Source organism: Castor canadensis, chromosome 4 (assembly GCF_047511655.1).
Source record: "Castor canadensis chromosome 4, mCasCan1.hap1v2, whole genome shotgun sequence".
NCBI lineage: Eukaryota > Metazoa > Chordata > Mammalia > Rodentia > Castoridae > Castor > Castor canadensis.
Genome location: NC_133389.1, coordinates 53,601,374 through 53,625,229, shown reverse-complemented (window position 1 = coordinate 53,625,229; position 23,856 = coordinate 53,601,374). Strand labels below are relative to the sequence as shown.

The window sequence follows — 23,856 nt, the reverse complement described above, 5'->3', positions numbered from 1 at the left end:
ATTGTTTTGGGTCACATCAGTTAAAATAAGAAAATGAAAATATTTTATTTTACCTTCATTTCTCAATGCTTTATTCTTAATTTTTTTTCTTTATGGAGATTCAAGTTTCTGCCCTATACCATTTTCCTTCTCTCAGGAGTGATTCATTCAATACTTCTTATAAGGCATGTCTACTGGAGATAAAATTCCCTCCATTTTTCTTTGAGAAAATTTTTTAGTTCTTCACTTTTGAAATACAAATTTGCTGTATATAAAATTCTAGATTGCTGCTTTTTTCTTTCAACACTTTCAAGAATTCATTCCACTCTCTTTTTGCTTGCATGGTTTCTACAAGAAGGCCAATATAATTCTTTACCTTGAGTCTCTGTAAATCAGGTCCGTCTTCCTCTGGATTCTTTCAAGATTTTTGGCTGGCCAAGTGGTTCAAGTGATAGAGCAGGTATCTACCAAGTGGAGGTTCCTGAGTACCACTGAGGAAGAAAAAAAAAAGATTTTCTTCTTGTCTATAATCTTGTCCACTTTGAATATGATATACCTAGACAGACTTTTTGTTTTTGTTTTTCATCCTATAGGGTCTTCTCTCAAATTTCTGGATCTGTGGTTTCTGACTCACTAATATTGAAAAGTTCTTGGCCATAGTTACTTAAACCTCTTTTTGTGGTACTGGAGTTTAAAATCAGGGCCTACACCTTGAGCCACTCCACCAGCCCCTTTTTTTGATGGATTTTTTTCGAGATAGGGCCACATGAACTATTTGCCCAGGCTGGCTTCGAACTGAGATCTTCCTGGTCTCTGCCTCCTTAGTAGCTAGGATTACAGGTGTGAGCCACCAGCTCCCAGCTTATTTAAAAATTTTCTTTCTTCAGTATTCCAAAGTCTGTCTGTTATACCTTTTGTAATTGTTCCACAGTTCTTGGATGTTTTGTTCCATTTTTTTAAATTCTTTTTTTTTCCTTTTTTGCTTTTCATTTGGAAAAGTTACTAGTGACATATCTTCAAGTCCACTGATTATTTCCTAGATGTTCAGTCTACTGATGAGCACATCAAAGGCATTCTTCACTTCTGCTATAGTGATTTTGCTTTCCAGCATTTTCTTTTGAAAATTTTTTTTGGAATTTTCTTTCTATACTTTTTTGTTGTTGTTGTTGGTATTGGGGTTTGAACTCAGGATCTCACACTTGCTAGGTAGGTAGCATTTTCTTTTGACTTTCTTACACTTTCCATCTCTCTGGTTACATTAGTACTTCTCTTGTCCACTTTTTGTATTAGACCTCTTAGCATGTTTGTTCAGTTGTTTTAAGTAATCAATCTTATAATTCCAAAAGTGTTGCGATATCCAGTAGCCACATTTTAAACATAAAATTTTCATGTGTTGACTGGCTATCTGTGACTACTGGCTGCCATGTTGGACAGTTCAGGAATAAGTAATCTTTATGTCTGATTCTTGAAATCTTAAAGCACAAACATTATGCAGAGACTATGTTTTAAAAACTTTTTAATTGTGGTATAACCATATAAAATTTACTATTTTGACCATATTGAAGTGCATTTACATTGTTATGCAACAGATCTCCACAATTTTTTCAAGTATAAAATAGAAACCCTGTACCTTTTAAACAAGTCTTCATGCTAGGAGTGTATAGCTCAGTGGTAGAATTCTTGCCTACCATGTACAGGACCCTGAGTTTGATCTCCAACACTGAAAACAAAAACAAAAACAAAACCTCCAATTTCCTTATTGCCTTAACTCCCTCATGAACACTATTTTTTTTTTCCGGTACTGGGGCTTGAGCTCAGGATCTCATGCTTGCTAGGTGGGTGCTCTATCACTTGAACTCCTCTCCCAGCCCTGTTTTGCGTTAGATATTTTTGAAATAAGGTCTTGTGAACTATTTGGCTGGAGCAGGGTTTGAACCACAATCCTCCTGATCTCTGCCTCCTGAGTAGCTAGTTTTGCAGACATGAGCCACTGGAGCCTGGCTCATAACCACTTTTTGTTCCTGTGAATATGAGTATTTTTGATTCCTTATGTAAATGGAATTATACAGTATTTTTATGTGGCTGGATTATTGCATTTAGCATAATATCCTCATGGCTTATTTGTATCATATGAGACAGGATTCCTTTTTAAGGCTGAATAATATGCAATTGTATATATATAATACCATATCTTATTTATTCATTCATCTTTCAATGGACATTTGAGTTGCTTCCAATCTTGGCTATTGTGAATAATGTTGTTATCAACATGGGTGTGAAATACCTCTCTTGGATAACTGTTTTCAATTCTTCTGAATATCTACCCAGAAGCATGATTGCTGTATCATTTGGTAGTTCTATTTTTATTAATTTTCTGAGGAACTCCATATTGTTTTCCATAGTGGCTATACTAAGTTCCCATCAACAGTGCACAAAAACTCCAATTTCTTCACATCCTCACCAACACTTGTCACTTTATATTCTGTTTGTGGTTGGGTTTTTTGGGGGGGTTATATGTGGAATTGAATTGGGCTTGAACTCAGGAATTTGCACTTGCAAAGCAGGTGCTCTCCCACTTGAGCTACACTGCCGGTCCTGTTAGTTTTGTTTTTTAATAGTGGTTATTCTCAATGAGGTGATATCTCATTGAGGTTTGGATTTGTGCTTCTAGTGATTATTGATTTGAGCATCTTTTTAAATGTTTACTGACTATTTGAATATCATCTTTGCAGAAATGTTTATCCAAATCCTTTGCCTGTGTGTATGTATGTGTGTGGATGTTGATGAGGACTGAACCCAGGACATTGATTTTGTCCATTTTTAAACTGAGTTATTTGTTTTTTGCTTGTTGAGCTAGAGACTCAGTTTTACCCACAGCAAATAGAATCAAATATATGCCAGTATACACACTGATAGAAATTAGAAGAATTCCATTATGTGGATTACTGGATTTGCATATTGTATTTAGAAACAAAGAAAAACATAAAAAGACCATAAGAAAAGAAATAGGGTTTGAAATGTAGCTCAAGGTAGAGTGCCTGCTTATCATGTGCAAGACCCTGTTTCCATCCCTAGCACAAGGGTGGGAAAAAGGCCTTTTATGAAAACTTAATGTATTATTTCCCATTCTGGTTGCTAGAGATAAAGGAAGAGCTAATTCAGCTCCATAAGTTCTAGAGATCTGCAGAATGGAGAACCAACTATAAGAGAAGTCATACTCCATTAGCTATCTCCATTGATATTTTCCCATAGCACTTTAAGTCTTTAATACACTGAGAATGCATTTTGTGCTTTCATCTGGTTTTTTCCAAATTGTTATCCAGTTCTCTCAACATTGTAGATTGAATACCTCATTCTATCCCCATAGTAAATTTAAAAGCAGCCTTTATTATATGCTTAAATCTTATATGAATTTGAGTCTATTTCTGGATTTTCTTTTCTATTTCATTGCTTTGTTCATTCTTTAATCAGTATCATAGTATTGTAACTATCAGAGATTTATAATATCTAGCAAAGAGTCCATTAAATTGTTTTCCACTACTCATTCCTCCTCTTTTTATTTAAAGTAATAATCATTTACATTTAGTAAACCCTAAATGTATAGATTTCAGACTGACTTACAGACTAGTGTGGCCCTGTGACTGGTGTGGACATTTTCACTTAATAGTGAGTGAAAATGAAGTGTTTGACTTTCAAGTCATCTCCTTAAGGACAAATCTACTTAGCTTGGAATTTCCCATGGGCAAGTCTGTGGATATGGAGGTTAGCCAGCTTCTACCATGGGGAACAGGCATCAACCTAGAGGATAACAGCACAAGATGGGAGAAATCTGGATCCTTGAAAAACTGTGGGGTACAGCTTCATTTTGATGCTGAATCATTCACCTCTAGACCGTTTGGGGAGAAAGAGAGCGAGAGAGGAAAAAAACACTTCTACTTTACTTGAGCCCTACATTTTGTGTTTCTTTGCTTATATCCTCCCTAACAAAACAGTTAAAAATAAAAATAAGTGTTTTCTATTTCAAAAGTAATATATGTGAACCATAGAATATTCAGAAAACAGGGAACAAAAGAAATATATTTAACAATTTCTTCATAATTACACTCAAGAGCTACTTGGAGGTACATATGTATATTTGTATTCTGGGGTGGTTTCTAAAATGAGATAGGTAGATAGATCATGACATAAGAGTTATACAGAGATAAATAGCTATAACTAAAAAATGGAAATATTCTTTACATCTTGAGTTGTAATATACTTTTTTCACCTAACAGTATATATCATAAACTTTTCCAGATTATGAAATATTCCTCCAGATATAATACATTTAACAAAAAACACATTTAGGACACCTAGATTGCTGTAATTTTTAGCCACAATAAATAATACTGAAGTAAACATCTCTGTAAAAAATATACATGTCTGTAATTATTTACTTAGGAGAAATTCCAATAAATGAGAGTTCAAGGTCAAAATGTAAAATTTGCTTTTTAAAAATACACTTAGTCAAATTGGCTTTTAGAAAGAATATAGAAGTGTAGTATAGAAGAGAATCACTTTCTTCTTAGCCTTTCTGATGCTAGATATTGTGAGTTCTTAATAAATAAATCCTTTTTTTTTTTTTTTTGTGGTACTAGGTTTGAACTCAAGGCCTACACCTTGAGCCACTCCACCAGCCCTTTTTAGTGAAGGTTTTTTTTTGAGATAGGGTTTTACAAATTATTTGCCCAGTCTGGCTTACAACCGCAATCCTCCTGATCTCTGCCTCATGAGTTGCTAGGATTACAAGCATGAACTACAGGTGCCCAAGAATAAATAAATCTTGACAGTCCTTCATTTTCTACATTTTCAAAGATAACAAATTAAATTAATGAGTTAATTGTTTTTGCAGTGCTGGTGTTGGAGCCAATGTGGCTATTTTTCTGGGATTTACTGTGTGTCTAGAATTTACCTTGAATTCCCTACTCTGGGGGCTACAAGAAGCTTTCTGCAAGCTCAAAAGTGTCACAGACCTCTAGCTAGGCTCTGCAAGGTTTCCTGTGACTGTGACCACATTCTGTAGGGGATTGGGGGAAACTCTGTAACGAACTTGTTTCTCTGTAACTGACTTGTCTTTCTGACCACCTGTGAATCATATACTGCAAAAGCCCTCTGGTTTCATTACTCACCTGGGGGGTATATAACTCATCTCCTGACACTGATCCGGCTCAGGGCTTTGAGAACTTACCTCCTCTGAGTCTGCTAGCATCATAAAATTCCTGCTTCCTGCAAAGTCGGCTGAGTGACTTTGTTTCCCTTGCTGTTTCCCGTAACACCAGCATCAAACCCAGGGCATTATACCTACTAAGCATGTACTCTACCACTGAACTATAGCTCCAGCCCTCAAAGATACTGTTGCGGGAGTTTGCTAGCTGAGATACAGGACACTGAGGCAGATTAGCAGGAAGCAACATTTATTGTGCCAGCACAGACCCAGTGGACTCCTGTCCAAAGGCTGAGCCCCAAGAACAAAGGGGTCTCACCTTATATACCTTTGCAGGCAGGTTACAGAAGCAAAAGCCAAAGCTCAATCTACATATGGCTGCATGTGACTTCAGTGGCTGTTTCTTTTCACCAGTGCTGTGTGACCTTCATGTTTCAATTCTTTAAGTTTTATCTCTCTGCTTGGCCATCCCCTCCCCCTGTCTGGTTGTCAGAACATAGTCTGTCTGTTTCTTTCCTGGCCTCCCCTCTCTCTACAATAGGAGTATTAAGTGCTAATGGGCAAGAGCTCACAGGAGATTCCAGGGTACTGAAAAATGTTCTATTTCTTGACCTTGCTTGGTGGATAACCAGGTATCTATTTGGTCACTGTTTTTTAAATCACACATATGCATGTTGGTCATTCATCTGTACATTGTCTAAAGGCATTTAATACACATAAATTATGAGACAAGATACAAAATCAAGTCAAAACCCAGTTTTAAAAGAAAATTTAAAGAGCTGGTGGATTGGCTCAAGTGGTAGACCCTCCTTAGGAAGCATGAAGCCCTCATTCAAAACCCAGTACCACCAAAATAAAAAAAATTGAGAACAAAATATAACTATGAATTTAGTAGTACCAAGTCTCAACATTTAGATGATACTATCAGAGTGAAAACTTCAAATAACTTTAGGTCTATTCCTTAGATGACGATGAAAAAAGTTCTAGCTTTCAAATACTTTACTGAAAGGAACTGTCTCTGATTTTCAAACTATTTCACTCATAAAATCAGTAAGAAAATGAGCCTTCAAATCTCAAGTCTGTTTTTCATTCAAGGAAAAGTAGATTCTAGAATGATTTTAAATAAGCTAAACTATATCATGAAGTCGATCTCCAAGACACAATTTTGTGTGTACCAAACAAATTTTGAAGGCAAATACTGTAGTTGTGATAGTATAATGTACTTTAAACACAGAAACATCAAATAATTCCGCAATTTCCATTTCAATTATAAAAAATTTTCTTTTAGGACTAAATGTTGCTTCCTGTTTGCTACTGAACCTTGAGACATTTGAAAGTTTGGAGTGATAGAATAAACACATTTATCCTGACACTTCTTACAAGATTTGCAATGATGTCTCATGAAATAGAATTTAATCTGTAAATTACTACAATGTAATTTCTAATTTAAAATAGAGCCCACAAGGTTGGAGACACTGTCTACAAGAGAAATAAGATAAAAAGATAACTAAATATTTCCCTTAATCAAGAAGTTTCTTTATTTTTCCTTTGTGGTATTGGGGGCTGAACTTAGGCTTTCGTGCTTCCTAGGCAGGCACTCTACCACTTAAGCCACTCTGCTAGTCCAATAAGAAGTTTCTTTAAAGAAAAACAAATACATGATTTAATTATTAAGTAGGAGCTACATACCATGGAGAAGAGTGTACCTTCCATAAACTCACTACAAAAAATTTAACAAATAATTTTATACTTGAGACAATAATACTAATAGAAAAAAAGAGTTGTAAGAAGTGCCTCACGGTACTGGGAATTTCTTTATTTAACTACTGTAAAGTAGTTAAGAAGGCAGAGTTAGAAGGCACATTTTAAAAATTAAGTTCCCAGGTTAATTCATTGGATATTTTTCAGTTTCTCACTGAGGAGTAAAGCCAGAATCTCTCAAGTATGTTTTCCAGCTTTACTTCATTGCCCTGTCAGTTATATACCTTCCTCAAAAAGATGGAAACGTAGATTTGACTTGGGTGAATGCATGAAATAGCAACTGTTTTGCTCACTGACTTTATTAGCTATTAGAAAAAGTCTGAGTGATACACCCATAGACACATGGATATCCCCAAAGCTTGACGCACTTTACGGGTTCACTTCTCCACATGAAAGAACAATAAAATTCAGAGTAGAGAATTGATGCCAGTTTTCCCACTTGTTTGTTACAACTTAACCAAAGTCTTCTCCCAAACACTTCATGGTTTCTTAGATAAACACAGCTATAGAGAGTTCCAGGGCTACATAAACCCATTTGGGAAAACTATAACATTTCTATGTGCAAAGTTGCAATAATGATGGTATTATCAGAAAAACTAGTTAAGTGTTGAATCTGTACCACAGTGAGGTACAGGTGAGCTAAATGCTCACTCAGTTAATTCAGTAAGTAATCAGCAACTAGTTACTTTGAGAAAAGTACCATGCTAAAATTATGATAAATACTGAGATTTTATCTTTCAGTCTCTGTTATTAATAAATTTATAATCTAGTGAAATGTATAGTCACAGCTTTTTTGGCCTTTTCTCCCCTAATTCCCAACCTAAATGACATCTTTCTTTTCAAAACAATGCTCACTGAGGAAATTCAGACTATTTCAGAGTATACCTTTCAAAGAGCTACGTCACATTTACCTGTTTTTCACAGCATCTGCAGTACCAGAAAACTTCCTCACAGTACTTGAGGGATCTAAGACCCATTCTGGACATGCTCTTTCTCTTCTACTCACATATCTATGACACAGAGGACAATGCATTCCACTTTCTCTCAGGAAACCTTTTTTACAGAAACTAAACCAAACATTTGGGACATGTTAATTACAGACAAAAATTATTTTTTTCATTTCTGGGATTAAATATAAACAAGTGATTGTGTATATGTATTCATGCAAAATAAGTCAGGCTATTCATATGTACATACATCTCAGCATTTTAAGAAATGTATATGACTTTCTCAGGCAATAAGAGTAAGAGCTGCATGAGATGGGAACATAAGAGAAACAACACTTAAGTCTGCTTTACAATTAACAGAGTAGTATAAAAGACAAATATTACTTTGTAACAGTATCAGATGAAGTGTGGCAAAAAGGAAGAACTGGATCCTATCTTGGCTCTGTCATGTGGCTGTGTGAAGCATCCCACCTAGCACACTCAATATTCATCTCCTCCCCTTATACAATGAAGTATGCAGTATATCAGCTTTTATATCAAACTGATGCATGTGAAGGTATTGTTCCACAAAATATGATTGAGTCTATATAACGCAACACACAGACCTGGGGGTGTAGCTTAGTGATGGAGCATTTGCCCAGCAACCATGAGGCTGGGGATCAAATTCATTCTCCTCCCCAAAACAGGAGTGCACAGATTGATTTGAGAAATTCTAGGATCAAGTTAACAGGCCTATTTGCTAAGGAAATTCATAAGTTCACCTAAACTTATTTGATTGAGAAATATAAAAACTTCCCACAACAGTATGCAAGGGAGTATTTGTTTTTTGTTTTGCGTTTGGTGGCACTGGGGTTTCAACTCAGGGCTTCACACTTGCTGGGCCTGGCTTGTGCTTGAGTAATCTTAAAGCTTATGATCAGAGATTCCCCCTGCATTGCCTACTAAGTTAAGGCTTAAACATTTATTCCGCCTGAAAAAAAGATTTTTATGATAGTATACAGTGGAGATCTCATATGCAAAGCCAGTCACTGCATACTCTCTTACTCAATTAATCCCTTCCCCATTATTGATTTGCAATCTTGTATCTGTCAAACACAGTGTGGGACTATTTCTGAGCTCTCTTATGTTTTAATGATTATTTATCTTCTCCAGAGATCAATACCATATCAACTGCTTCATAATATGTCATAATCTAATAGAGTTGGTATTATCTGTATGTTCTACTTTTTCAAAATCTTCTTAGTTATTCAAGTCATTAACTTTTTTTAAAACAAATTTTAGCAGCCCTTCCCCCTGGACCTTTCATAGGGTGTCATGCCAGAGCAAACTGTGGCTCTGAACCATTGTCTGGCCTCTTCCTATAGGTAACTGGTGATGAAGTGGGTTGCACAGTGGAAAAATGTAGGAAAATCTGTATTAGCATAAATCCATTTGTACAAATGGGTTTCACTGTGACATTTACAATATGTATACAATGTATTTTGATCAATTTCACCCCATCTGTATTACTTTCTTACCCCTTACTTCTTTCTCCCTTTCATTTTTAAGTTTTTGGTGGGTTTCATCATGCTATTTTCGTACATGGAGTATTCACACACTCCCATCACTCTTTCCTTTCCCCCTCCCCCACCCACTAGTTTTCCTCCACTGAAATGTCATTACCTCTTCAGATCCAAACAATTATGTTGGGAATTTACTGGAAGTGCATTTTTTAAATTGTCTAGAAAATTGACATTTTAATTATATTGAACCTTATGCTTTTCAATAAAGTTTTGTAATTTTCTCTAAGAAGCCCTATACTTTATTTTTTATTTTACTAGGTTTTATAGTTTCTGTTGCTGTTATAGATGGGGTTTTTTGTCTATTACATATTTTATCTGTTTACTCTTGGCATAACACGTTACTGATTTTTATTCAATTTTTTTTTTTACACAGGATCTCATTATGTAACCCAGGCTGGCCTCACTCCGTAATTTTTCAGCCCAACTGCTGGGATTACAGGCATGCAAGAAACTTCTTATTGTTTGGTTAGGTTTTATAATGTAGCATTTTTCCCCCTTTGTGCTGGAGATCAAACTGGGGTCTTGCCCATGCTAGGCACCAACTGTGCCACTAAACTACAGTCCCAGCCCTGTGTAACTACTTTTAGCTATAAATGGCAATTTTATCTCTCCCTTGTCCATCTTTGTACTTTCCTTTCTTCTCTTCTCACTAAATTACCTAAAGCCCATAATATAATGTTAACTATTAGAGGTGAAGCAGACAACTTTGTCTAGTTCTTAACCAGAAAATATCTAAGTTTACTCCTCAGTATATTGGCTAATCTTAACCAAAATAAAAGAAAGCCCTAACCTATTCCCAATTTGCTATGGTGCCTTTGGCATCCATTGAAATGATTAGATACTTTTCCCCTTTCATCTGTTAATGTGGCCCAGTAGTTGAATATCCAACTCCTGTTCCTCTCTTGAAGTTCTTCTCCATTCTGTGATCTTCAGGGAAAGGCAGTTCTTGAAATTTTCAGTCTAAATATCCTATGACAGCTCTCTTAATTCCTTCCTCCAATTCTATCAAGTTTCATATGGATATATTAAAGTTATGTTGGTGCATACATAAAAGTTCAATTTTCTTTTATCTATATGAGAGGTCTTTCATAATGTGATTTGAATTAAATTTTGTCTGATGTTAATAACAGTCTGCTAGCTTTCTTTTGAATGACAGAAATAAGCAGGGTGCATATATCTATATAAAGCAAGGGAGTGGGGAAAGAGTCAGAAAAGGAGGGGGAAAAGAGAGATGGATAGGGAAAAGGGGACAGGGAGAGACGCATGTCATGTGATGTACATTGCTATGATCTTATATTCTTTAAAGCATGTGTAAGTTGGTGGGGGAGTGGAGTCTTGGGGGTTGAACTCAGGCCTTCACACTTGATAGGCAGGTGCTCTACCACTTAAGCCATGTTGGCATCCCTGGTTTTTTGGTTTTGGTTTTGCTTATGCTTTGGTTATTTTCGAAATAAGGTTTTGCTTTATACCCAAGCCCTCCTGGACCACAATCCTCCTATTTGTGCTTCCCCACTTAACTGGGATGACAGGTGCATGCTATCATGCCAAGACAATGGTTAAATGGGTCTCGACAAGTTTTTGCTCAGGCTGGCCATGAACATTAATACTACTGAGTAGCTAGAAATACAGGCCTGATCCAGTGGGTTTCACTGTATGTATATGTTCATAAGTACATCAGAAGGAGGGCTGGAAAAACATCAACCAATATCTTAAAAACATATACTTCTAGCAAAGGGAATAGGAATGAAAGGAGAGTTACGCTTTTTCTGTTACATTAATGTGTTGACTTTAAATTTGAAATAATACATTTCTAAATGACCCCTATAATCATATTTAGATACTTTTGGGTTAAGAGAATATAATAGAGGTGCTGAACTTCAAAGTACGCTGTATGCATCTATGGAATGATCACAACAAAAATCCCTGTACTATTAATGTATGCTAATATAAATAGTCAATTTTTAAAAAGATACTTATATAGTATTCAGGCAAGTTAAGGAACTAAAACATGTTTGTAGTATCTAATAATGAAATCTACAAAATATTCTTCCAGTAAATTCCAAGAAACACATAATTGTTTTTCAAGAATAAAGAATGTGAAATGTTAATGGGAAAAGATTCAAACCATTATTTCGGAATTCCTAATAAACAATTCACTATGAACCAATACTTTCAAAACAAAACATAGTCAGCCATTCAAATAGTTCTGTTTAGGAGGTCATTTGGTTTTTAATTTCAAAACTAACAAAACTAGCCCAAAAGCTTCTTATGATTTGCAAATATTATTTATGAACAAGCATGCAGAAGTCTTAGATCAAGTATAATAGAAGGGGTTTAGAATAACATTAAAAAAAATATTCACCTATGAGCCAGGAGCATGGCTCCGTGGTACAGCACTTGTCTAGCAAGTGTGAGGCTCTTAGTTCAAACCCCAGTACCACCAGAAAAAGTGTCCAAAGAAAGTCATATCTTAACAACCCAGGAAAAGTGTCCTTTAAATCTATTCTCTGTGTAATTTACTTTTATCTCAGAACATATAGCTAAGATTTTAAAATAAACTTGGCAGTTATTCACATTTTTGGATTAATAATAGTTACCAACTATCTTAAAGAGTATCAATGAGGAAGTTTTTTAAAAACTTAGTATCACCTGGATATTGATATAGCTCAATGGTAAGAGCAGTGGCCTAATATGCACAAAACCCTAGGTTCAATACCTATACTTCAATAACAACAAAACATTAAATATATCAAAAAAGATTGTAAGAAAAATACAGTGTAAGTTGTAGGCTATGATTATTTAATATTATGGTTAATTTTCTTTTTTATATTGTCAGTACCGGGATTTGAACCCAGGGCCTCCGGCTTGCTAGGGAAGTTACCACTTGAGCCACTCTGCCAGCCCGCCCCAAGCCCTTTGGCTTGTATTTTGTTTTTGAGATACGGTCTCTAACGCTGCCAGGACTGGCCTGTAGCACACAAGCCTTCTGCCTCTGCCTTCCAAGTAGCTAGGAGTACAGCCCTGCACCATCATGCCCAGCCTATTTCTGTTAATTACAATAAACTAAACTACAAATTAGTCCTTTTTTCTTTTTCTTTCCATAGTGCTGAGGATCAAACCCAGGGACTCCATTACTGAGCTATATCCACAGCCCTAAAGTAGTCTTTTAAAAAGCTTATGCTTTTCAAGAATAAAATATTTTATTTAGTGGGAAACTACCACTCATTGACTCTATTCCTTCAATGACAAAACTTTTTATCCCTTGGTGTCAGGAATGCAAAAATATTTTAGTCAAATGCTGAGTGAGTTTTTATGAAAAATAGAAACAAATCCAAAAGTTCTATTTAGTGCTTACTTTTAAAATATTGGTAATGGCTACAAAAACAAAGATTTAAAGCATACAAATACAGAAAAGAAATAAAACTCACTTGTTTGGCTAAAAATTACTTTAGATGACAAAACTGTTAGAAGGCTGGGGAATGTGGCTCCATGGTAAAGTGCTTGCCTAGCACCCACAAGGACCTCAGTTTGATCCCCAGCACTGAAAACTAAATTAAAACAAAAAACTTCTGACAAACAATCTTAAATTAATCCTCTCAAATTACCTGTCATGAATTGGCTGAAGAAACTGTACAATACAAACCTTTTTTTCGGCAGTACTGGGATTTAAACTCAAGGCCTGTGCTTGCCAGGCAGTGGCCCTACTACTTAGACACACCCCAGTCCTAAAGGTTTTAGTTGTAGACTTTTTCTTTTTTTGCTTGAGCTACACCTCCAGCCTACCATGCCCAAAGACCTGGGTTCTAATTCCACACCATCAATAAAGAATGAAAGAGAGAGAAAGGGGTGGGGGGAGGACAGAAGAACTAAGTAAGCAGGTTTGTGATTAAATTAGGACTTTATTACAAAGGTAAAGACACAGCTGGAGGTGTGACTCAGGTGGTAAAGCCCTGCCTAGCAAGCATGAGGCCCTGACTACAATCTCCAGGACTGCCAAAAAATAAAAAATTATATACATATAACAAAAGGTAAACACAAATTTTAAAAAGAAACAATGCAAACATGAAGATTTCTGGTTGAAATAAACATAATAAAGAAATTAATATAGAACTAATTCAAAAGTCCCTAAAATGATTGCTCTACAAGTCTGTGTTACATAGATATTAAAACTTTTTTAAGACTCTAGAGAGCAATAATAAACCTTAAGGAGCAAAAATGATTTGAACAGATGTGCAAAAGTAGCTCAATGGAAGAAAGATAAGAGTTTCCATAAGCAATGCTGGGGTAACTGAACACCATAAGCAAAAACCATGAACCTCTATCTGTTTTCCATGTAAAAACCAAAATTAGAAGAGATCCCAGCTGGTATTAAACTCAAAGACAGTTGCACTTCCTACTTCCAAAAATAACGACTCTTGCCTAATGATAAGAGGTCTGATTAAATTAAGCATTCTGGTGAGGAGAAGATTAGCCAGGTTCATCGAGTGGGACCCAAATGTCATGATGAGTATCTTCACTAGTTGCAGGAAAGGTCAATTTCATACAGATATGCAGAGGAGAATTCAAGTGAACAGGGAGGAAGGCATCAGATTGGTATAGCTTCAGGCATCAGGAGGGAACCTGGCCCTTGCAACACCTTGACTGTGGCCACTGATAGCAATTTTGGACTTTTTAGCATCCATACTGGTGAGAAAATAACGTCTATTGTTAACTCACCAAGTTCATGGTAATTTGTTATGGAAGCATTAGGAAACATATGGACTTAGTGTAAAACATAAAATTGTGTATTTTTTAAACAGTTGGATAAATATTCATGATATGGAGCTCTAGAACAGCTTGACATTTTTAGCACATTCCATTAAAAATGGATAAAGTAGAATTCATAAACATAAAAGGACTGGATGTGTGGCTGAAGCAGTAGAGTACCTCCTTTGCCAGTACAAAGCCAAAGTAAAAAGCTTCTGCACAACAAAAGAAATGGTCACCAGATTGAAGGGGCAGCCCACAGAATGGGAGAAATCTCTGCCAGCTATGTATCTGATTTAGGTAGTACCGATCTCAGGACAGTTGTGAAGATTGAATAACATATTAGATCAAAAGTTACCTTAGAGCTAGGTGCCAGTAGTTCATGCCTGTAATCCTAGCAACTTGGGAGGCTGACATCAGAACAATCGCAATTTGAGGCATGAGGCATGAGGCATGTTTTTTAAAGATGAACACCTTTTGAACATGCATCATGGGCTGACTATACTGGTCTCTTTATGTATAGTATCTCATTTAGTTCTTGCCTTGCATTATAGAAACAAAGATGAAAAATTGAGGGTTACAGAAGTTATGTTATATTGGTAGGGAAATGAAATAGTAAGAGCACCTGTTGATTTTGATTGTTGTAAGAATTAAATGAGACAATCCTTGTGAGGTTAAGAATCAGTTTTGAAGCCTCTCTGTGGGGATTCCCCAAGCCTTCAAAACAGTGGTTGGCACATAGTAAGTACTCAGTATAGTGTTCAATATTTTAAATTAATTTCTACTTGATAAAAATCAGTCCCATGATATTTGAGGGAAAGTGCATCAGTAATTTTTGCTTTCTTCTCCTCTTTCTCCTCCTTTTTTGCTTGTTTTTTGAGACAGGGTCTCAGTATGTATTCAGTTTTGGCCTTGAACTTGAGATCTCGCTGCCTCAGATTTCTGAGTACTGGATTTGTAGGTGTGTGCCATCACCAACCATGCCTGGCCTCTATTCTGTTCTCTTTTCTTTGGTGGCACTGGGGTTTGAACTCGGGGTCTCACACTTCCCGGCACTCTACCACTCCTATTTTGCTTCTTAATTCTTTCAAAACTGTGGGCTTTTTTTTTTCAGCCACTTAATTGTCACATTGAAAATAAATTTTAAAGATGTGTACTTTTTCCTACCCAGTTAAGTAATAATTGTATCTTAAGATATTCTTACTAACTTCAGGTGTGTATGTCCTCTTTTTGCTTAGTATCATATATTCTTTTTTGTTTTATGATCTTTTTAACTCCAGAATTAAACAGCCATCATGTCGAGCAAAAAGGCAAAAACCAAGACCACCAAGAAGCGCCCTCAGTGCGCAACCTCCAATGTGTTTGCTATGTTTGACCAGTCACAGATCCAGGAGTTCAAAGAGGCCTTTAACATGATCGACCAGAACAGAGATGGCTTCATTAATAAGGAAGATATGCATGATATGATTGCTTCTTTAGGTAGACTTTTACATTTTTTATATGCTTTTTCCTCCAAATGATAATTCATCTGAGTCATTTTTTTGTGTTATGTACAGATATTCCTCTCCTTGTCTTTCAAGGCCCTAGAGAGATTTCTGGGTGTGAGTAGTACAATATTGGAACTGGGCTAGACATGAGGGGATAAACCTGCAGGAATGGGTACTGTGGCTGGATAGGCTTACGTTCTTGTTAGCTACATACTTTAGGACTGTTAGACTGAAAGCCAGCAGATAAATTAGTCAGCAAAATACCAGAATTATGAATAATAAGTAGAGCTAGTAATATACTATAGTTAATAAAGATTGAGGACAGGATGTAAAGAAAAGGGTGACAAAAATGAATAATAATGATTGTCCCTGGGGAGGAAGGGCAGTGTTACTCAAAAAGGGAATAGAAGGAAAGGGACTTAAACAGTATTATGCATACTTTTTTTTATAATTAAAGAATTTTGTTTTTTTTAGAAACCATAAACTGCTATTTGTTATTTTGGGTATATGGGAGTGAATTTATTATTCCTCCTATGATTTTGTTACCATTTGTTTAGATCTTTAAAAGAAGGATAAGAGGGATGGTTGTGCAAGTTCTGCCCAGAGTCAGCAATGATTTTACTGTTGGGAGAAAAGGGCCAAGAGGCAGGCAGTTGGACCTTGATTAGCCCCTGCTGGAGGGAATTGGGGCTATTGGAAGCAGAGGTGGCCTATAATGAGTGAGGCTCCACATTTTGGGTTATTCTCCTGCTTGGCTGACTCCCCAGTAAGAGTATCTCAGGGCTGAAAGGCAAAGAGAGAGAAGTACTTTGGTTTATTTTTTTGTGTCCACAAAATGATTAGCTAGCTTTTGTTCTTATTTTTTATTTTGATTTTTTCCTTGTAACCTTATTTTGAAAACTTTCAAGTTTACAAAAAGTTAAAAGAAGAGTGAATACCTGTGCATCTTTTACCTGTATTCAATTATTAACATTTTGCAACATTTCCTTTACCCAGAGTCAGATTAGAATCAAGAGAGTTCCTTGACTTGTAGGAAGATTATATCCAGTGTTTTCCGCATTCAGAATATCTGGGTGTACTTGTTTAGTCCCTGCTCATAGTAGATGTTCAATAAATATGTGTTGAATGAACAAGTGGTAATAGGGCAAGAGGCTGATTCTGGGAACTTCCCATTGGGGGAAATCTTTAAATAGACCTAAATTAACCTTTCAGATCAACAAACTATATCAGATGCCTTGAATGAGTCTATAAGTGCTTAGCCTAAGCCAATCCATTTTTAAATTTCTGTGTCTTTTTTACCCCACAGTTCTCGGAACAACTTCGGGTTACAGCTCCCTTCCCGCCTCTCAAAAAAATGCTGTAAGAAAGTTGTGTTAAACCTGCAAATAGAAAAGCAGAGTTTTAAAAACTTCTTTCACTTATTCGGTGATTCTCTGGTTAAGTAGGTATAATGAGGCAGGATTGTGGTGCAGTGAAGTTGATGCCAACATGGTATTTAAATTTCACCACAATTCCCAGGTTTACAATTTGCATATGATTTGACTATCATCAGCACTTAGTAGGGTTAACTTTTAGGTACTTCCTTAGAGATGAACATCAGACTAACAAATGTTCTTTTATATAGAATCATACAGACTTAATGCCTAAAGGAACCTTTCAACTAGTCTTTTTTACAGATTAAAAAAAAGGAAGCTGTAGACAAGAATGGCACTGAATACACAGTGTGGAATCTGGAATGCTGGGTTTGAATCCCAGTTCTTCCACCCCCCCCCTTCACTCCCCTGCCCAAAACAGGACTTATAGCCAGTAGTACAACTGAAATTCTTGCTGTTTGCCCCACATCATGGGCCCTACAGAAATTCCCACTTTGATTGGCCATTCCAGGGGATTTCTCCCAGCTCCTAGAGAAGGGTCAGGAGAGTTCCTTCACCACTGTAGTGAAAGAAGAATCTTTCTCAGCCAGAGCTGATATTTCCCTTTGCAAACAATGCTGTCAAGACTTCCAGCTCAGCAACATGTGTAAACACTGGCTATCTGACAACCTAATAGCATTTTATTAAATGTTGCTCCAAATGAGCTACCAATCCCCAAACCAACCTAATAATTTTAACTTAAATGGCCAACTTATAAATAAAAATTTTGAAGTATACCAATTCATGAACAAGTGTATCACAATTAGAAATAGAAGTATTTGAGTTTTTAAAATAATTGGTATTGAAGTGACTCCCCTAATCAACCTTTAATATTACCAACATTCAAGATGAATAGTGTGGCATTTCCTGGTTCATAGGTTCAGGAATTTGTTTTGTTTTCAATGAAAAGTAATGAAGAGAAGGTTGATATAAAGTATCAACCTAAGTCCAGGTATTGGCTTTTTGTGTTTTTTTGGTGTAGTGCTGGGATTGAACTCAGGGTTTTGAGCATGTTAGGCAAGCTTTCTACCCTGAACAACCTCCCCAGCCCCCAGATTGCATTTTTGTAATGATGTTTCAAAGATTTTTCAAATTGTTAAAAAACATTCTTTTTTTGTGGTGCTGAGTATGAAACCGAGGACGTTCTATATGCTAAGCATGTGCTCTGCCACTGAGCTATATCCTAACCCCTTAAAATGCTCTTAAGAAAAGTTAATTGAAAAATTACTTTCAAATGCTGTGATGTAACTTTTAAAAAATGTTTGGTAACATAATAGTAGCCAAGTAATTTCTTTATTGAAATGAGTTCTTTAAATGAGTCTTTAAATGTGAAAATGTGAATTCTTCCAGGGAAGAATCCTACTGATGCCTACCTTGATGCCATGATGAATGAGGCTCCAGGCCCCATCAATTTCACCATGTTCCTCACCATGTTTGGTGAGAAGTTAAATGGCACAGATCCAGAAGATGTCATCAGAAATGCTTTTGCTTGCTTTGATGAAGAAGCAACAGGTAAATGTTATTTCTTTGTTTATGCCCAATCTCATTTGAGGTACATGAAACACTTTTTAAGAAATGAAACAAATTAGATTTGAAAAAATGAATAAAGATAAATTGTTACTTATCTTTAGGACAATACACCTGAAAATGGGCAGGATATAGATATTTAGGTTCTAAAGCTACAGTTTGTATTATTTGTCTTCGAATTTGGCTCTAAGCTTCCTAAAAATCAAAAGGAGAATTATGGTCCATTAAATAGTCTCTCAGACAATGAATACTACTCTTCAAGAGACAGTCAACCTCTAAAAAATTAGTTGCTAGCATGAACAATTAAAGTCTTAGGTTTGTCCTTTTTTTTTCTTGGAGTTTTGCTTTGTTTTGTTTTCTGTTCTTCATTATACTGGACCTCTGGAGAAACTTTTTAAAATCCATTAAGCCATTAAGCCTGGCTTCCTCTCATTTTTTCTTTTCTTCTTCTTCAGATTTCTCTTTTTCGTCTGCATTAACTTTCTGCTTGCTAACCACATCGCCTAAGATATCCCTCACACACTTTTTGCTGCTTCCCCACCATGGCTCAGCAATGTGCCTTCTTCCTGCACATTTGGCCTTGGCAGTACTGCCTTTTGTTCTGAGCAGCCACTTTTTTATTTTTTATTTGACTTTATATCTCTGAAATAGAGGTGTTTTTTTTACACTCCTCCACTCCTAGAAGGATTTTTTTAACCTTTAGAGAATACTTGCTTAAGATTAATTTTATAAGCATATAATCTATTTCTAAGCTTTTTGAATGATTTAATAGTAATCAACAACTCCAAACGTAAATGGAAAATAATGACATAGTTATACAGTGACTTTAGCTTGCTAATTTATTTTGCTCATGTAGATAATGGATATTCTGAAATATTTTATAAGATTGGCTTAATTTAGAAATGAACCATTAAAGTGCCATGAAGTATTCATGACTGCCTGCTTTCTTTCACCATCCAGGCACCATTCAGGAGGATTACCTTAGAGAGCTACTGACAACCATGGGTGATCGGTTTACAGATGAGGAAGTGGATGAGCTGTACAGAGAAGCCCCTATTGACAGAAAGGGAAATTTCAATTACATCGAATTCACGTGCATCCTTAAACATGGTGCAAAAGACAAAGATGACTGAAAGAACTTCAGCTAAAACCTTACAGTTACATTATCTCACTCTTTCCTCTACCCTACCCTTCTAGAACCTGTTGCATGCAACTTAGTTTCACAGCTTTGGTTTCTTTTCTATTTCTTTTTTTGATGTATTTATTTGAGACCTTTCTGCTACTTAGCACTTGTATAATCAGACTGGAAATGGGGACAAGGTTGTAAATTGTATTGAAAAACAGGTTGTGAATAAAAATCAACAAATGTGAAAGCCCAGGAAAATATATCCATATTTCTGGTTTTGCTGGATTTTTACATTTTTTAAATAATAAATGCTATTTTGAAATAAAGATTATGCTGACTCAAATGGAATACAATGGCAAGTTGAACAAATGAGTGGTAGTGGGGGTAGTCCTTTTTTAGGTTAACAACTTCTAATTACATGGTGAAGTTGACATTTCACATGTATGGGACAGTGTTCTTCAGAACTGTTACATACATGTTAACATTATGTAGTGAAAACTAGTTATTCCTTCATTTTTCATGCTTCTGGTAAGTCAGATGTTTATTAAATGATAAATATAGAATGTATCTGGAAAATATTAAATGTTTTATTGATCTAAGATTGTAAGAAGAGGAAGCAAAACTCTGAAGAAGTGAGTAGTTGTTACTGAACATTTAGTAAATATGGAGCATTGTACTCACATGATTTTTAATGAATCCTCCCAATGACCTTATGAGATTGATCATTAGCGTCTCTCTCCCCCCACCTCCTTTTTTTGGACATTGGGGAATGCTGAGATTGAACCAGGGTCTCACCTATACAAAGCATACTGAGTTCTACTCCAGCCTCTAGTACTGTGTGTCAAGTGGAGGGACTGAGTTTGGAGAAGTTGAGTGGTTGCTCTGAGTCATTATTATTAGTGAGAGTTACAGTTCCATCTTAACAGCACCTAATTCCAGAGTTCAAAATGCTGGACCCACGAGGTGTCTAGGAAAAGCCTCAAGTGCCTAAAAGTGTCAAGACATTTCCATTACATTATAACAATTCTGTAGTCATTGCTGAAATTGAAAAATAATCCTGGTAACTGACTACTTGAAGAAAATTTCAGAAAATTCTATGCCAGGTAAAAAACAGAAGACAAAAGATATTAGCAGCCTCGAAGTATAGCTCAAGTGATAGAGATTGTGCTTAACATGCCCAAGGCTCTGGGTTCAAGACCCAGTTAGAAAAAAAAAGCAAAGGAAAAACATCATAAACAACATTGTATGTCCAAAGGCAGTTCATCTAGTGTAGATTTAGCAAAGGATAAAAAAACAGTATCATGAGCACATTTTAAATCCTCAAGGTCAAGCAATGTGAGAAGTAGTGTCTAAAACAGAAGAAAAAAATCTATTAAAAAAAGCACGGCAACATTGTTCAACACCTATTATTTCCCCACCTAAAAGTGTTGCATTGGTATTCTGAAAGTCAATACATTTCTATATTATTTGGTGTTTGTGATTTACAGCTTGGTGCAAATCCATATTCATTTGGTTGGTTAATTTGGGCTGCATTTTTATCATCTTTAAAATGAGGGATGTGCAACTCTAGTGGTGAGCAAGAGTACTGTTCTCTGCAGTTCAGTGAGCATTCATGGGTATTGCCTAATCCTTATGGTCTGTGAGGAATTATTCCTACTTTTTATTGATGGAGCAGAAGTGGAGAAAAGCTAAAGCTCCTATCTAGGACCCATAAGTACTGGTGTCCACTCTGGCTCCTTATTGACCAGGAAGCATCACAAAATCAAGTGGAGAAAAAAAATCAAGTGGAGAATTACTGAACATTTAAGGAAAGGCAAAAATAGATAATCTTGGCCATCATTAAAACTCATTTCTCAGTCACTCTCACCTGCCAGGCAGGTAACATGATTGGAGAGCAGGACAAAGGACACAAGGTTGCTCCCCTCGTGTGGCTTGAATCCTCTTGCAGATAGACCATGAGCAATATCACATAAGTACTGTGCGGGGAACTTGCCATGTGTAGCAGAGGGTAGTCAGAAAAGGTCTCTGGGGGGTGCTCTTAAACTAAGATTGAAGCAGGCTAGAAATAGAAAAAAAGATCGGGGCTCTTAAACATGTGTGAGCTAACATTGCATTTCAGATTGAACATTCTCTTTCTCTTTGAAACCTGTCTTTTAATTGCAAAATTTTTTTAAAGAACTGCCAGGGCTCCATTTCAATTGCAAATGTGTAGAGTGATCCATCATCGAGGATTATTGGTGATCAGGAACTGCCCAGGTCTTTCCCCCTCCACAGGTTATCAGGGTTTTAAATGCCTTGAAACAGTGTGCTCTCTGCTTCCTTTTCCTGTTTCCATCCCATCTGGCCAGATGGGTCCCCACCATTGCTTTTTGTAATACTTTTTCCTAACCTTTAATGAACTCTATTACCACCCTTACTACACCACATGTCTTGCCTGTTTGCTTCCATGCTGGACACAATTTGGAAATCTGACCAGAGACTATAGGAGCCTATATCAAGATCTGAATGACAACAAAGAAGCTCTGGGAATCTCATGGTGAGGTGTCCATTCACAGGAGACAGCTCCTTGCAAAATACAGTTGCAGGAGCATGGGGAGAGCCCAAGAACACTCTTGAATCAAAGGGTTGTATTAACTGCAGAGTCCAGGCATGGAGTCAAAGCTTTAGGTAGAGAAGAAACATGGTTTATATTTTTCAAAGCTCAACGTTACTACTGTGTATGGAATCGAGGGGCAAAAGTAGAAGCATGAAGTCAGTTAGGGGCTGTTGCCAGTATCCAGGCAAGAGATGAATGCAGCTTGCCTCATATGATGGGGAGAGGGCTCTAAAACGCCTCTCCTGTTCTATCTACTTTCTCCTGTCCAGCTCTGCCTTGTAACCATCTCTGGCACATTTATCACTGCATTTATTCTGTCTTTGCTTAAAACTGGGGTAGGGTGTTTTCAAGATTAGAAACAAGAGACCTTAGTTGTTTCTTGAGTGCCTTTTGCTTACCTGACATATGTGTTCTATTTATCTGTATTCCATAAGAGCATTGTGGGATCCGGGACTGTGGTGTTGATGAAAATTCCCTTTGTAATATCTTTCTCTTTTTGAGAAACACATTGATCCTGTGGCCATTGCAGCGAGAACGTGTGTGTGTGTATGTGTGTGTGTGTGTGTGTATAAAATCGCATAGTTTAGCTTGACGCCAGTGGCTCATGCCCATAATTCTAGCTACTCAGGAGGTAGAGAACAGGAGGATCACAGATCAAAGCCAGCCGCAGGCAAATAGTTTGAAAAAACCCATTACAAAAAAGGACTGATAAGAGTTTCTTAAGCATGAGGCCCTGAGTTCAAACTCCAGTGCTGTCCCCCCACCAAATAGCATAGTATAAAACATACTGAGCATTTACTATGTATGTATCAAGCACCACACATTGGCTGCCCTTTGAGGTAGATATTTTCATTATGTCTGTTCTACAGGTGAAGCACTGAGGAGCAGAAAGACTTTTCCAGGTTACAAAACCAAGTAGTTTAGTAAACAATGGGGCTATAACCTGAGCCCCAGACAGACCAACTCCAGGACCTGTCCAGGAAAAATGATGGAAGAGGTGCTTAAGCTGCTTTTGCTGAAAAGCACTTCCTTACTTGGGCCATGAATTAACTAAACACAGGAGAAAAGCTTGGCATCTGGGACTCCAGTTTGTACCTATTGTCCTTTGCTCTGAGCCATTCTTTCCTGCAGACCTATGGCCATCTTGGAATGAAGAAAGGACAGGAATGATTGATAACATCTTTATGACAAGGGACTGAAACTTCCCCTAAGGAACAGCAGAGCTTTGTAGGAAAGACCACCCCACCAAATAAGTTCAATTACATATACAGATGAGGCTGCAACTCAGAGCAGGAATAATCATGTCTTGGGAATCAAATTGCTCCCCACAAGTGATGACAGCAATAACAACTTCTCTGAAACCCTTGAAGAATAAAGACTGAGATAAAGGTCAACCAGGCTCCACTTGACCACTGGAATACACCTGTGACTGGAATTGTTTAACTATGCATAACTTTTGTCCTCTGCCCTAATTATTTATCTATTTAAAGCCAAAGCTCATGTCTGTACC

The 23,856-nt window shown here is 36.7% G+C and overlaps 1 protein-coding gene and 1 pseudogene across 1 annotated transcript; both read left to right on the top strand.

Moving 5' to 3' along the window:
• Positions 1–9,160: 9,160 nt before the first annotated feature.
• LOC141422925 (small nucleolar RNA SNORA42/SNORA80 family) lies at positions 9,161–9,284 on the top strand (annotated as a pseudogene).
• A 9,143-nt stretch (positions 9,285–18,427) lies between these two features.
• Positions 18,428–20,075, top strand: LOC109679330 (myosin regulatory light chain 12B-like). Its single transcript, XM_020154566.2, has 2 exons — positions 18,428–18,609; positions 19,585–20,075. Exons 1-2 carry the CDS (start codon positions 18,480–18,482, stop codon positions 19,755–19,757), a joined length of 303 nt encoding a protein of 100 aa, XP_020010155.2. The 5' UTR covers positions 18,428–18,479; the 3' UTR covers positions 19,758–20,075.
• Positions 20,076–23,856: the final 3,781 nt, after the last annotated feature.

Coding starts and splice junctions, on each gene's coding strand:
- LOC109679330 (XM_020154566.2), top strand. CDS start 18,480: ATGATGAATGAGGCTCCAGGCCCCATCAATTTCACCATGTTCCTCACC. Junction 18,610..19,584: donor CTTTGATGAAGAAGCAACAG/GTAAATGTTATT, acceptor TTCACCATCCAG/GCACCATTCAGGAGGATTAC.